General features: G+C 52.0%; 1 protein-coding gene across 1 annotated transcript; it reads right to left on the bottom strand.

Annotated features, from left to right (window-relative positions):
- Nucleotides 1-6,599: 6,599 nt before the first annotated feature.
- POLR2F (RNA polymerase II, I and III subunit F) lies at nt 6,600-14,204 on the bottom strand. The gene is made up of 5 exons (XM_036759761.1): nt 14,000-14,204; nt 13,298-13,367; nt 12,765-12,895; nt 7,106-7,177; nt 6,600-6,788 (listed from the first exon to the last, which is right to left on the bottom strand). The coding sequence occupies exons 1-5, from the start codon at nt 14,017-14,019 to the stop codon at nt 6,698-6,700; spliced, it is 384 nt and encodes a 127-aa protein (XP_036615656.1). The 5' UTR covers nt 14,020-14,204; the 3' UTR covers nt 6,600-6,697.
- Between the last annotated feature and the right edge of the window lie 63 nt (nt 14,205-14,267).

Genomic DNA, 14,267 nt, shown 5'->3' with positions numbered 1-14,267 from the left:
AGGCGGGATGCCAAAGCAACCAACTTTGGGGTAGGGACCAGGAAGTGATAACTGAGCTGTCCTCTAAGGGCAGAGATGGACACGTGCACACACTCACATACAGTCACACTCATGCACACAAATGCTCACACGTACATGCTCACACTCACACACATGCATACACACATACACGTACACACGTGCACGCATACACTCATGCACACGCTATCTCTCATGCACACATGTTCACACACGCATGTTCACATATGCACACACACACACACACTCACCTCTCCAGCTATGGGTGAGGTCAGAAAGGGTTCTCCCCTCCACCCCACCCACCATAGATCCCCTTCTCTCAACCCTGCCCATTACATAATCTCAGGATTAGGAGGACCCCAGCTCCTACTTCCTGGGGGAGATGACAGAGGGGCAGCTTGGTGGGGGAGGGGCAGGCATGCTGCAAAGACTACCAGGAGGTGAGGGGCTGGAGGTTCAAAGGGCCCGGAAGTCTCCGAGCCTATTCACAGAGCTCTGGGTCCTCGGAAACCCAGCACCCAGCTGCCCTGGACTGCAAACCACCTGGCCCAGACGAATGACATCCTCAGGTGGGAGGAAATGGAAGATGTGATTACTGACCTATTGTTAGTGCTAGGAGAGCAGAAACACAAGATTGGAGGACAAACGTCCCAATTCATAAACCACTGACTCCCAGATTCACAGGAGCAGAGACTTAGAGACAAGAGACCCTCAAAGTCACTGAATCCCCCCTGCCCCCCTCACAGATGAGGAAAATGAGGCTCAGAGAAATTCCATAGTTAGTAAGGGTCTGAGGTGGGATTTGAACCCAGGTCCTCCTGACGCTTAGTCTACTGGGACACACTGCCTTCCTCTAAGCTTGGTTTAGGGTGGAATCTGACATTTTCCAGGCACAGACTGAGATTTAGAAGAGACAGCATAGCTCCTGGCACAAAGAAGATGCTAGAGAAATGCTGGTTCTCACCATTTGGTCCAACCGCATACCAATGCAAGAATTCCTTTTACTACAACCCTGACCAGTGCTCATCCAACTTGAGTACCTCCAGTGACAAGCAGCTTAGTGCCTAAAAAGTGGCCTGCACCATAGCGGGGTAGATCTCGTTGCTAGGAAGGAGGTCTTCACCCCAAGCTTCCAGTTCTGCTCTTTGGCGCCAAGTAGAATTAACCTGACTCTGCTTTCACGAGACATTCCTTCCATGACTTGAAGGCAATGGTCGTGGCCCCCAAGGTCTCCAAGCTCAATGTCTCAAGATGGTGGTCAGCCACATTGTAGGGAGCAGGAAAGCAGGACAGCCCAGAATTTAGCTCCGGTGCACACAAAACCAAGAACCAGAGGAAGGCCTCCAGCTTGTGGGGTAAACAGTGAATTTATGGAAAAGCACAGAAAAGAATCCCTTGGGTCAAAAGGGCCTGAAAAGTTTGCCAGTCAGGCCAGAAGTAAAATAAATACAAAGCCGGTGAGCCGATGACAGATGACAGTATGGTGTGGTGGGCAGTGTCACGGATTTGGGCTCAGGAAGTCCTGGGTTCAAGTCCCGGCCATGCCACTCGCTAGCTGTATGACCAACATAATAGGCCCTGCCCTCAATGGGCTTGTATTCTACTGGCGGAAACAGCGGTAACACATGGAAGTAAAAACAAATATTTACTAAGTAAGAGGCGATCTGGAGGCCCTAGAAGATGGCGGGGGAGGGGAATCAGGAAAGGCTTCATAAGTCACTTCTCTGAGGTCTATTTTCCTGATTTATAAAATGGGGGTAATGATTACCCATACTACCCACCGTACACGGTTGCTGCGAGGAAGGCACCATGAAGTAAATGGCAACTAACACCATTATTACTACAGTCAAGCCTGCTGTCAACTAAAACCCCCCAAATCTCATTGTTCACACAAACCACATCTAGACCATATAACCCCGTCTCCTTCTAGTTGCTGACTTTTTGGACCTAATTGTAAGAGTTGACATTTATGCCTGTTAAATCGCCATTGGGCAGAAGCAAACACATCTTTCCAAGTCAAATCAATGGACATTTATTAAATGCCAGTCAAAGCCTTTTGGGATCCTGGGGCTGTAATTTAATCTATCAGCTAGCCCCCTCCCTCCTTGCCTTTCCAGTCTTGGGTCATTAGAGTATTTAGTAAGTATGTGGGAATTTGGTACAGCTGCTCTGGAAAACAATTTGGAATTACGCAAGACCAGTGACTAAATCAGTCATGCTCTTCCACCCCACCACTGGGACTGTATGCCAGGAGATTGCTGACTGCAAGTAAAGACCCACGGGTATAAAGATGTTCACAGCAGCATTATTTGTGATAACAAAAATAAAATGTATCTATGGATTGGGGAGGGGCATTATAGCCCACAAAGGTAATGGAATATTAGTCTGCCATGAGGAATGATGACCATGAAGAACTCTAGTCTCAGATACATAGCTATGGGACCCTGGACAAGGCTGGAAGACTTGTATGAACCCATGCAAAGGGAAGATTGGGAAATTTTTAAAAAACAGCTTAGGTAAGGATAGAAATGAATGAATGAATGAATGAATGAAGCATTTATTAAGTGCTTACTAGGTGCAGAGCACTATGCACAAATAGACAAGTCAGTCCCTGCCCTCAAGGAGCTTCCATTCTAATAGAGGAGACAGCAGAGGGAAGGTTTCAGCCCCAAGTCTGACATACTCAACTCACAGTCTTTAAGGGGTAGTGGCAGAACAAACAGTCAGTCCTCTTCTTTCGTGTCCTCGTCACCGATAAAAATCATGCCAGTTTCTGAACCATTTGACAAGGACACTGATGTTGAAAGACAGGGAAAGTCTGAATTCAATAGTCAGCGTTCATTCAGAACTCCAAATTAAAGGACACATCCTTCTTTCCATTTTCTTTCTTTCTTTTCTGGAGGCCATGGGGTTAAGTGACTTGCCCAGGGTCACACAGTTAGTAAATGTCTGAGGCCCGATTTGAACCCAAGTCCTCCTGACTCCAGGGCCAGTCCTCTATCCACTGAACCATTCATGCCTTGCTTCTTAACAACCAATAGAACTACTTTCTCCTGGAATTTATTTTGCAAACAGGTTGGTTTGGGTGCAGGTTGGGAAGGGTCCGTCGCTTCAAAACCAAGAAAATATCCATTGGATAGGCAGGTAGTCTATGCAGGGCAAAGGACGTTAAATCGGCTCCCTCTTCCACAGGAGGGCCCTTCAAAGCCATGAAGATGGCGATGCCATTGCACTCACTCCCAACTCGTCTCTTCTTTGGGATAAACCATCCCAATTGCTCCTCGTAGCAATAACGGCTCCCACTTGCCTAACGCTTTGTAGTTTACAGAATCTCTGCTCACAAGAACCCCTGAGATGAGAACTCCAAATATTGCTATCGCCACCTTGCAGGGGAGGCTCAGTGAGCCTGTCTGCCCACCTGCCACTCAAACCAAGGAAGGCTGGATCGAGGCCCAGGGTGTTCCTCCCCCCCACACACCCTGTTCCACGCTGCCTCCTGAGGTCTAACGTCCTCACCCCCTACTCTAAGTTTGATCCAGTTCTGACACTGGGGCCCGCAGCAAACTACAGAAAACGGAAGGAGTTGGTGGTGTGGTAGCCAGAGCCTCAAGTTTGCAGTCAGGAAGACCTGAACTCAAACCCAACCTCAGATGCTTACTGGCTGTGGGACCCTGGGCGAGTCACTTTACTTCAAACTTTCTCAACTATAAAATTGGGATAATAATAGTGCTGGTCTCAGTGTTTTCATGAGGAGCTAATACACATAAAGGCGCGATGGCAGAGAACCTTCCCCCATTTCAGAGTGAACCCCTGGCTTTCAGCACCAGAGCAAGCTGCCCTGGCAAAAGATGAAGGACTCGGGTGATGCACAAATTGATCAGGGAGGTGAGAGCATGTAGGCCCGCCATGTTGGAGGGCAGCTTCTCCCAAGCATTCTCACCGACCATCCCCACCTTCTTCCTGCTGAGGCCTCGACCTCCCCTTCTGGCAACTGAGAGCCCGATGTCTCCTCTGCCCTGACCTTCCACTGAGCCCACTTCCCCATGCTCCTGCCTCCTACAAGATTCATTAATTTTAGACACTGGCTTTTCCCTTGAGTGGATTAAACTCTGCCACACGAAAGGATTATCACTTTACTAATTACTGACCTTTCTGATTCTTTGGTGCAACCTTCCCTTAAGTCTCACACCTGTTGGGCTGCACTGGGGCACCAGCTAAATGTACTATCACCTAACCCACATTTATCCACATGGAAATCGTGATGAACCTAAGATACGCTATGGCACCAGCATTCTGATGATCTGCCGGCCTAACAGAACAGGAAAGGGGACTCCACTAAGCATGCTATGTTCATAGTGAATCCATGCTGGCTCCTCATAATCACTGCTTTCTTTTCTAAGTGTCCAGAAACCATCAGTTCATGAATATAAACTAGAAGCTTCCTGAGTGATCAGTATTAAGCTTGGTGGTCTGTACTTCCTGCAATTCATTTTTTTCCCCTTCTCAAAAATTAGAACAGCTATCCATCCTGAGTGTTTTGGCATCTCTCTCGGGCTCCGTGATTTCTTAATTATTGACAATTGTATTTTCAGTCTTGAACATGGCATTATGCCATCTTGCTTAAGTTTTCAGGGAGAGCACTTTATAAATCAACAAGTTAAGTAAACAAGCATTTATTAAAGGAAGTTGGGTGTTTGTTGGGAAGTACCCCATGATGTAGCAAATTTAAACAACAAAACAAAATGTAGCAATTTAAACATTTTGTTTAAAATCTGTTAAAAGAAAAAAATTGCTGACAAAGATTCTTGGATCTCATCTAAATTAAATTGTTTCTCATCCAGTGAGGTGAGTGGGATGAGGTAGCCAGCAGCCCAAGGATGACGTCTCAGTTAGCTGACCTGGAAGAGATTGGAGGTGGCTGAAGACACCAGTTGAAGGAGGGGGAAATGGGTAGAAGAGAGGGGACAAGAATGAAGCCAAGAAGTCAGGCACCATGTAAAGACAAGTGTCCCCAGGGATGAGGAGGGTGGAGGGTGGGGATGGAGAAGGAGCTCCAGCTAGTTTCACACAAGAGAGAAGAGCTGGGTGAATTTCAGGTGAGAGGGTGATGGGACCGTGGGCCAAACCACAGAGGATGTGGAACGAGGCATGTTGATGGTAGCACGAGATCCCTTATTTCTGAATGACACCCGGGAAGGGACAAAACCCAAGCCAGGCCATCAGAGAAACAAGGCTCCCCCCAGAAAGTTGTGGAGGGAGGGCAGCAGAGACCAGTCCCAACTCTCTGCTGGCCCCCTGAGGGTTAACCTCCCCCCCCCATCTTCTCCAACCATACCACCCCCCTGCCACCCCAACCCCACCTCCCTTTAATCACATCTGATACTGAGCAGCCCAACAGGGAACAAAGAGGCCATTTACAGAAATGGGGCCGAGAAAGTGACCCCCGCACTCCGGGGCGGCGGCCCGGGATGCCTGCACAAAGGCGGCATTTCAGGACTGAAATTTCAGCGCCCGATGTGATTAAAGGATTCCATGAGCTCGGGGCGGGGGTGGAGGGTGGGTGATGGAGGGGAAGGGCCAGAAAGGCCACAGCTCAGCTCCACAGATTAACCCTCTCCCACCTGGACAGCCATCAGCTGCCCCCTCCGCCCTGGGGCTCAGCACCCTTACCCCAAACAGGGCTGCCAATAACTCAAGACGGCTCATCCCTTCCCTCCCCATGCTGGCCAAAGCAGGCTGGGGTCCTTCCAATTCTTGGGGCAAGGCAAAGTGCATAGGACAACAGAAAGGTCCAAGGGATCCCAGGGAACCTTCCTACTCCTCTGAGGCAGGGAGAAAGTGGGCTCAGTCACCCCATCTTACCTCTGGGGGGGAGCAGAACATGTACCTGGCTCTAGGGGGTGGAGAGGGGAAGCCCCATCACACATTAGAGAGAGGCAGGCTCCCTTCTGAGTCAGGAGCAAAGCCAGAACCTGGCTTCTACTTGCTGCCTGCCCTGAGAAGGTCCAAAGGAAAAGGGGAGGGCCAGGGCCCAGAGGGGTGTACCAAGGGGGAAAGTGGGTGTCAGACCCTCTGTTGGTCAGCTGATTTGTCCAGAGGGTTCCCAAGAGGGCCAGGTAAGGGGCCAGGGGAGGAGGGGGGAAAGGCCGACTCCAGTCCTGTGCTTCCTGCTGGGACATTGCTCCTGAAAGGGGATCCCGATGGGTGATAAGGGGCTTGGGGCAGGTCCTCAGGAAACAATGGGTGGCTTGATGAGACCTGCTCTGTGATACTCCTGAGAAGCCCCCGAAGTCAGTCCCCATCGGAGGAAATTGGAGGTTTCCATGGAAACCAGCTCCCTGGGCACAAAGGCTGGTCTGTCTGCTGGGGAGGCAGCTGAAGTGTCTCCTGTGAGTGCGGCTGGGGGAGAAGGAGCTGGGGGGGGGGGGGGGGCGGTGCATGCAGGGGGCCGGAGAGGTTCTGAAAGAGCTGATGGGTGACAGGACCAGTGGGCTGGGGGCTAACACAGAGCCTGGCACCAGCTCCCAGGAGCCGGGCAGTGGCACCCAAGGGGAGAGACAGCTGGAGGAAGAAGAGCAGGAGACGGTGAATAGGCTTTATTATCCATATAGAAAAACAAACAGAACACAAAAACTGCTGGGAGACAGGGGCCGGGCTGGGCCAGGGCCGGGGCCGGGGCTCAGTCCGTGATGATGAGCTCGTCCACTCCCCAGTCTTCATAGCTCCCATCGGGCAGGTAGCGGCGGATGATGATGGGGATTTTCCGAGCCCTGTGGGCGGAAGGAGAGGCTTGAGAGACAGTAAGCTCCCCCAGATCCCTGGGCAAAGGCAGGAGCAGAAGGGGCACAGAATGCCAAAGTGAAGAGGGGGAGGCCAAAGGCCTACGAGGCTCCAGGGGAGAAGGAGCTAGAAAACTCCTTCTTTTGAGCCAGTCTCACCCTGTACGGGGCATGTACGTAGGACTGCCGAAGAGCCGAGGAGGCCCAGAGGGAGACAGGAGGCCCAGAGGGAGACAGGAGGCCCAGAGGGGGACGAGGGCAAGAGGCAAGAGCAGGGAGGGGAATTTCGGGGCTCTCAGAAAACTCACTTGAGTTCTTTCATGGCGATGAGCAGTGGGTCAGTCTCCCCTTCCAGCTCCACCATCACAGGGGCGCACATTCTGAAGGGGACAAAGGGACAGCATGGGCACACTCCCGTAGAGGGAGGAAAGAGATGGGGGAAAGAAGAACGGCATGGGTCTGGAAGGAGAGATTTCAAGAGGAAGCGTGCAGAAACGGCCCTGGACAGAGCTCTGAGCTGGTGCCACTGGCTGGTTGGGGAACGAGGAGCAAACCAGCACTCGAGCCTCTCCCAGCCAGGCCCTTGGATGTTCTAAGGTCCTTCCCCACTCTCAGGTCTGAATTCTAATTCTGAGGGTCTGGGTTAACCCTCCCAGCCCAGAGACTCTGTTCTCTGTACTAAGTGTCATTTCTAAGGTCCTTCCTAGCCCCGGTACCCTGTGTTCTCTCTCCCAGCTTTGACATCCTGTAACTGCAGATGAGGAAGACGTCACAGGAAAGACAGGATTTGGGAAGGACGATCTGGGCACGGGACAATAACAACTCACGCTTCCACAGCACCTCTTCCACAGGGTTCCCACTCTGAGATGAGGAACACAAGCCTGATCGTGTCCATTTCACACAGGAGGAGGCTGAGCCCCAACCAGGGAGAGGGATTTTCCCAGGGTCACAGCTGCCTCCAGTCTCCACGCCTCAATAGGCCTGTTTCTCCCCCTGCACAATGAGGGGGTGACACCCTGCCCAGGAGAAATGCCCAGGGCCTAGCTGATTCCCAGCACCAAGCACAGCGCCCAACACATATCAGCACACGATTAACAAATGCTCGTTCACTGAGTGACTGAGCTGTCAGAAATGGCCATCTGGCCACTGCCTCAAGACTACCAGTGAGGTGGGACCTGCGCAGCCCCTCCAGGGCTTTTGTTCCTGCTCTTTCTCCTGCCTAAAAAGCCGCACTTAGGTCTCTCCTAGTCCCACCACCCTTCCCACACCTAGACAGCCCACCTCCTCCAGGAAGTCTTCCCAAGGGCTGCTGCTGCCCACATGCATCTCATTGCCCTTCTCAGGAGTCACCACAAGGCCCCACTTGTGTTTTGGACTGAGGCATGTCTTATCTTCCCAACAATCTTCTCTTTCCCCCTGAATCCCAATGTGAAAAACGAGCCTCAGACCCACACCTTATATCCTATTCCACAACAAATTCAAAATGGACATTCAACCTGAATGTTAAAGCTCATACCATTAGCAACTCAGAAGAGAAGCAATACGGCCTCATGGGAGAAGGGCTATTCTTGGTGCTGGGAGAGGGCTCTGCAGGAATCCCACCCTGAGCGTCAGTTTTGTCATCTATAAAATGGGGGAATGGCACTTGGGCTACCTCCCTTGCTGGGTGCTGAGGCACAATCTTGAGCTGAACAAAGAAGACTCACGCCACCAACATGAGAGGCCACGGAGCTGGAGGAGCCATCGGAATCATCTAGTCCCGGCCTCTTCATTTACCAGAGAGGAAGCCTGGGCCGGAGGGAGGAAGTCACCTGCCTGTGGTCACCCGGGGAGTCTGGTTGCCTCGATGCCACAATCAGCCCTTGTCCAAGCGGCCCGTTGCTTCCAGAGCTCCTTCACTTGGCCCCAGGGGAGGGGTGGGCTGTGGACATCCTCACCTCTTCTCTCATTTCACAAGATCAGAGGAAACCTCAGCTGGAAGGAACCCCAGGAGACAGCAGGGGACGCCGGAGAGCAAGCCCAGGAGGCCGTGTGGCCCGAGGTAAGCACTCCCCAGGTCTGGGCCCTACTTCTCCTGAGTAATACAGGGGGATTTGGCTAAATGCTCTGCAGGGTTCCTTCCAGGGCTGATAAGCTAGGAGGCATCTCTGAGAGCGGCTCTGACTGGACTATATCCTTGTACTCTGTGGCTGGAGGGACCACCAACCTTCAGAACCTAAGGGAGCAAGAGGAAAATGACTCCCTCTGTCGGACAGTGCAATTAACTCAGTAGAGCTGATGATGGAAGGAGAAAAGAGGAGGCAACCCAACTCTGCAGGGGCCTCTGGACCCCCGAGAGAGACTGATGAAAGACTCAGGCTCAGCTGAGAAAGAAGATGCTCCTCGCTGTCTCTACTGGCCAGACTGCCCAGCAGGGCAGGGGCTGAGCCTTTCTGGCCTAAGCAGGTTACAGCATGAAGCAGCCTGGCCCAGGAGCAATCTCAGCAAGAAGGATGATAATGCCTGACACTTAATCCAGCAAGTGATGATTAGGGAAGCACTTTACAAAATGTTTTTTCATTTCATCTCAGATGATCTCACCTCCAATCCTGATTGTTACTAATGAACTTTGTGACCTTTGAAATGCCATTTCCCCATGGGCCTCAGTCTCCTCTTCTGTGAAATGGGGGGTTGAGCCAGACACCAAGGTCTCTGCTAGCTCTGACACCCTATTCTGTAAGACTCTGCCTCAGACACCTCAGGCAAATCATGACACCTCCACAGGCCTTGGTTTCCCCATGACAGCAGGTGATTGGGCAAGATCTAGGGTTCCTAGACTGGGGGGGAGGGGGCTCACATCTTCATATTCGTACCCACCCCTCTCACTCTGGGCTTTGTTAAGATCCAACAAAATGAAGTGTGGCTAATGAGGTTTATGATGATGCTTTTCTATGAGTGGTGTTTAACAGGAAAAAAACCCCAAACTGTTTCTGTCCTTTCAGTCTCAGATCTAGAGTTGAAGCCAGCATTTCAACCAGAATCAGATTCCTAAAAATCAGCGCCAGCCACCTCTCAGCAGATGATTTAGTCTAACAAACGAGCACACGGTATGCTCTGGAGACTGTTTAAAAAGGCCTTGAACCTGGGGATTCATGAAATAAAAATTCATTCAGAGGCACTCCGGGGCCCATAGGATAACATCTACCATCTGTGAATTTCTGTTTATTTTAAAAATATCCCTCGTACTTGAGAACGTACATACTCTGCAATGTTGTATGTACACTGAAATGAAGTCTAAGCTCACTTTCTTCCAGCTCTGAGGCCTAAAAGGACCAGGGGCAGCGCCTGCAGTATGGGGCGGTGACCAGAAGGTGGCGCACCACACGGCTAGAGAAGTAGGCCACTTGTCCTACATGGCAGTGACTGCCAGGTGGTGAGGCTGGAGACGGCGCAGACCTGGCCCACCCCCTCCAAGGCAGCTGTTAACCTCAAGAAGGGCTAAGGTGCAAACCCACGGATAATTCTTCCATTTCTACTTTGATTCCAAAGTTAAACGTCGGTTTAAGCTGCGCGTGCTCAGCCCACGGACAAGAATTGATCAACCCATCGATTGATACGAACTATCCCTCTGAGGAAGGCCCACGCTGGACGCTTGACAGGACACAGAGACGTCTAAAACACAAGTCCGGGCTTCAAGCAGCCCAGAAATGAAGAGCACTGAATGACAGGAATGCCTTAAAGCCTGCCCTGCCTTCCCAGCATGCATTTCAGACAATCTCAGAGATGGAAGGAAACGCAAGTCCTCCAGCCCAACCTGAGTGGGTTCTCCTCCGGCCTCTGAGGACCTCAATGATGGAGACCTCGTGAGTGCCAAGGCTGACTTTATGGGCTCATGAGTCAGAGGACTTGGGTATGAATCCTGCCTAACCTACCTAATCCAGCTGGCTTCCTCCTCAGAGCAACCAGCCCCTGAAGTTCCTTGGAGTCTGACCCTTGTCCAACCCTTGATCTGACAGATGTGCAAAGAGCCCCCGAGGTGGCAGGACCAGCTCAGAGCCCCATCGAGGACAAGGGTGAGCTGGGATAGGTGCTCTCCAGCCCCACGCCTCCCTCCCCAGCGCTCCTCCCACCATATACCGTCAAACCAAAATCTGCGTCTCTACCTCATTTTTCTCTTCCTTCTGCCCTCTGAGGCCAGCAAAGCACAGCTGGTCCCTCCTGCCCATGCCATTCTTCAGATATTGGGAGGACAGGTATCACATACCTCCCTCTATGCCAAGTTTTCCTTGCTCCTGTTCCTTCAACCAGGCCGTCCTGCACTGGCTGACCACTTGGTCAGCCCTAGTATGTCAAATCCTTCCTAAGACAAAGCCTCAGAAGGAAGTCAACACTACAGATGTGGCCGGCCCTGGGCAGAGGCTGTAAGGGCTGACTCTCTGCTCTCCTGGGCTGGCTGCTACGCCCCCTTGATGAAGCTTCGAATCCTCTGGGCTCTTCTGGCTGTTGCATCAACACACTGATAACGCTAATGACATCAGCACACATGAAATGACTAACCCGCTGCCCCCAATCTTTTCTAAGGACGTGGTCTAGCCACACCCTCCTTGGTCTGAAGGCCTTGGGCTGACATTCTGAACCTAGGCGCACGGGTTAACATTCATTTCTCTCAATCTCGTCTCGTCAGACTCAGCCTACATGTCTGTCATCCCTCCCAGATCCATGTCACCTACACTCTGACAATCGCACCTTCATCCAAACCGCTGACAGAAAGGCTGAGCAGACTCCCAGGAACGTCCAGGAGGCACAGAAATGCAAGTCTTGGGGCTGTCAAACCATTCTACGTCTACAACTGATGATTCTGTCAGAGCCCATGACACGAAAGAGGCCCGACATCTGCTCTGCCACTGCCCCCTAAGAACCATAGGAAACATCCATGTGATGGGCAGCTGGAACCCCATGACAATGTGAGCTCCTTGAGGGCAGGGCTGATTTTTCTATGTGTCCCCCGGGTTCAGCAGTGATTGGTACAAAGCAAAAGCTTAATAAATGCCTCATTCATTCATTCATTCATTCATTCCTACCACTTAGGAGCTGGCAAAGACAGACCATTCTCGTCTCGGCCCCTGCCTTGGGAAGTCCTTTCCTTCCAGGCCTCAATCAAACCCTCCAGGCGTTTCCCAGTGATCTCTTTATCCTCCTGGCTTTTCCCTGCATCTCCACTATGTGCTAATATGCTTTATACCAGTTCTTGGTAAACTTGCTCTACTCAGACCACAAGCTTTTTTTATTCCTTAATTCATCACTCAATAACCACTTGTTAAACACCTGGTAGATAGAAAGCACTGTGAGGGGCACCAGAGACATGAAGCGCAAACGGCCCTGGATCAGAGACTCCAAGCTGGGAGGGACCTTTGAAGCCATCTAATCCAGTCCCATTTTACAGATGAAATGAGATGACTTACCTCAAGTCAATCTGAGCCCTGGGCCTTCAACTTCTAGGTGACTCTAGTGACTCGTGGAGCAGTAGCTAGAGCCCAGGGCCTGGAGGCAGGAGGACCTGAGTTCAAATCCAGCCTTAGACACTTACTAGCTGTGTGACCACGGGCAAGTCACTTCACTCTGCTTCAGTTTCCTCATGACTGAAACAACTGAACCACAACAAAACCTTTGACTTCAACTCTGTATCAATTTCCTAAGATTTCCTTAGTGTAGGAAATCCTTTCACAAAGGCAGATTGCAACCCATTAACAACTCAGTGGATGAGGTCTTAGGCAATTGTCATCGAGACGATAAGACAGCTAGAAGCGACAGGGCTGGATAAGAGTCACGAGGATGGCATTCAAGCCCAAGTCATCCTAACTCTCAAACTCATCATTTTACTTCCTATGTCAGATAAGAGAGAGCACTTAATAAATGCCTATTTAATTGAGATGTAGATGGGACAGAGGTGGAGGTGAATGAGTAAAGAAGAGGGGGATTCCCACTTACGCGATCTGCAGGGCCCGGGTGCCCAGGACCCGGGCTCGCTCATACTTGGTCATGTAGGGGGTCGTGATCCTCTTCTGGTTTGCCTGCTGCCGCTCCCCAGAGGGAAGGATCTCCACATTCTCCTGGCCCTCCTAGAAAGAGAGGGAAAGGAGAGTGGGAAGTTTTCTTGTGGATGCAAAAAGTCAACGGCTCAAACCTAGAGGCTCCTGGCAACTTCAACCAGAGATCGTGGAAAAGTAAGACTACAAATCCTCCCAACAGAGAGCTAGGTACGTGCTTCCCATTTTCCAAGTGGAGTAAACAGCCACCAAGGTGACAAGTGTCTGGCAGAGTTAGTCTGAAGGAAGAAAAGTTTAAAAGATTTTGGCTGCCAGACCCATTTTGGCTGATTCACAGGAGTGGCTGTTCCACTCAATGTTCAGTGGCCTTCTCTATGGTTCCGGGAGAAGAGCCATGAACCAGAGCGATACCACGCTGTGCACTGGGGTGACTGGCACCCAGCCCTAGCCTTAGCCCATGGGAGAAGTACAGACCTCCTCGGGGTTCTCCAAGTCATCTAGACCCTCATCTTCCTCCACATCATCGAAGTCATCGCCGTCATAACTGTACAGGAAGAAAGCGCCTGTGAACCTGGTGCTCAGAGGGGCCTGAACGCCCTCACCCACCTCCCCCAATTGCAGCCTGGAGCCGATGGAGCGACGGAAAAGAGGGCTGCGTTTGGAGCTGGAGAAGCTGGGCTCGAACCCTAGCCCGGTCACTCAGTAGCTGGAGGAAGCTGGATGGAGTGAGCCCCAGGCCCGACTTTCTCTGACATCTCTGGCCCCAGTGCTCAGGATCCTCAAGGTGCTAGGCTCACAGCCCAAGTCCACAGCATTTATTGAGCACCTACTACATGCCAGACACCGAGACCAAACAGCCCCTGACCTCTGGGACCTTCCGCTCTACAAGAGGAGACTCGTGCACAGACAGCTGCAAGGTCCGAGTCCCGCCCCCTCATTTTACACAGGACGCAAGTGAGGCCAAAGACTTGTCCAGGGTGTCAGTATCAGGGACAAGATCTGAACCCGGGCTTTTCCGACCCTACACCACAATGCCTCTCTGACTGTACCACTGCTCACCGGACGTCCTAACGCCGAGGCCCCCGACGCTCCCCTTCAGCCCCCCTCCCCTTTAACCCCCCCTTCCCTCCATCCTCCAGCCCCTCCCCCCCTCCTTTGCCCCTTCCCCGCACTCACTTGTCCTCGTTGTCAGACATGCCTGCGGACCCTCGGGCTCGGGCCCAATGGCCGCTTCGGCCAGGAAGAGCTGTCTCCGAGCGGAGTCTTCTTCACTGATTCCGACGAGCCACAGCCCCGTGCCTGGCCTCACGCACAGCTCGGGCTCGCGCCGCTGCGACCAAACTCGCGACTTCCGGCGCCCACCTCTGGGCCGGCCCTCCCAAAACTCCCCGCGCTTGCGCAGTGACCCTAGCGTTACGCCATTTCCGGTAAGAGGCTAGGGGGC

The sequence above is a fragment of the Trichosurus vulpecula genome, chromosome 5, assembly GCF_011100635.1.
Source record: "Trichosurus vulpecula isolate mTriVul1 chromosome 5, mTriVul1.pri, whole genome shotgun sequence".
NCBI lineage: Eukaryota > Metazoa > Chordata > Mammalia > Diprotodontia > Phalangeridae > Trichosurus > Trichosurus vulpecula.
Note: the sequence above shows the minus strand (reverse complement) of the source record. Positions and strands in the feature narration are given on the sequence as shown.

Bases quoted from the DNA above. Each gene is read 5' to 3' on its own strand.
- POLR2F (XM_036759761.1), bottom strand. From the start codon at position 14,019: ATGTCTGACAACGAGGACAA. The intron at 12,896-13,297 runs GTCTGTACTTCT...CTCTCTTTCTAG, and splicing joins ACTTGGAGAACCCCGAGGAG to GAGGGCCAGGAGAATGTGGA. The intron at 7,178-12,764 runs GTAAGTGGGAAT...TGTCCCCTTCAG, and splicing joins ACCCGGGCCCTGCAGATCGC to AATGTGCGCCCCTGTGATGG.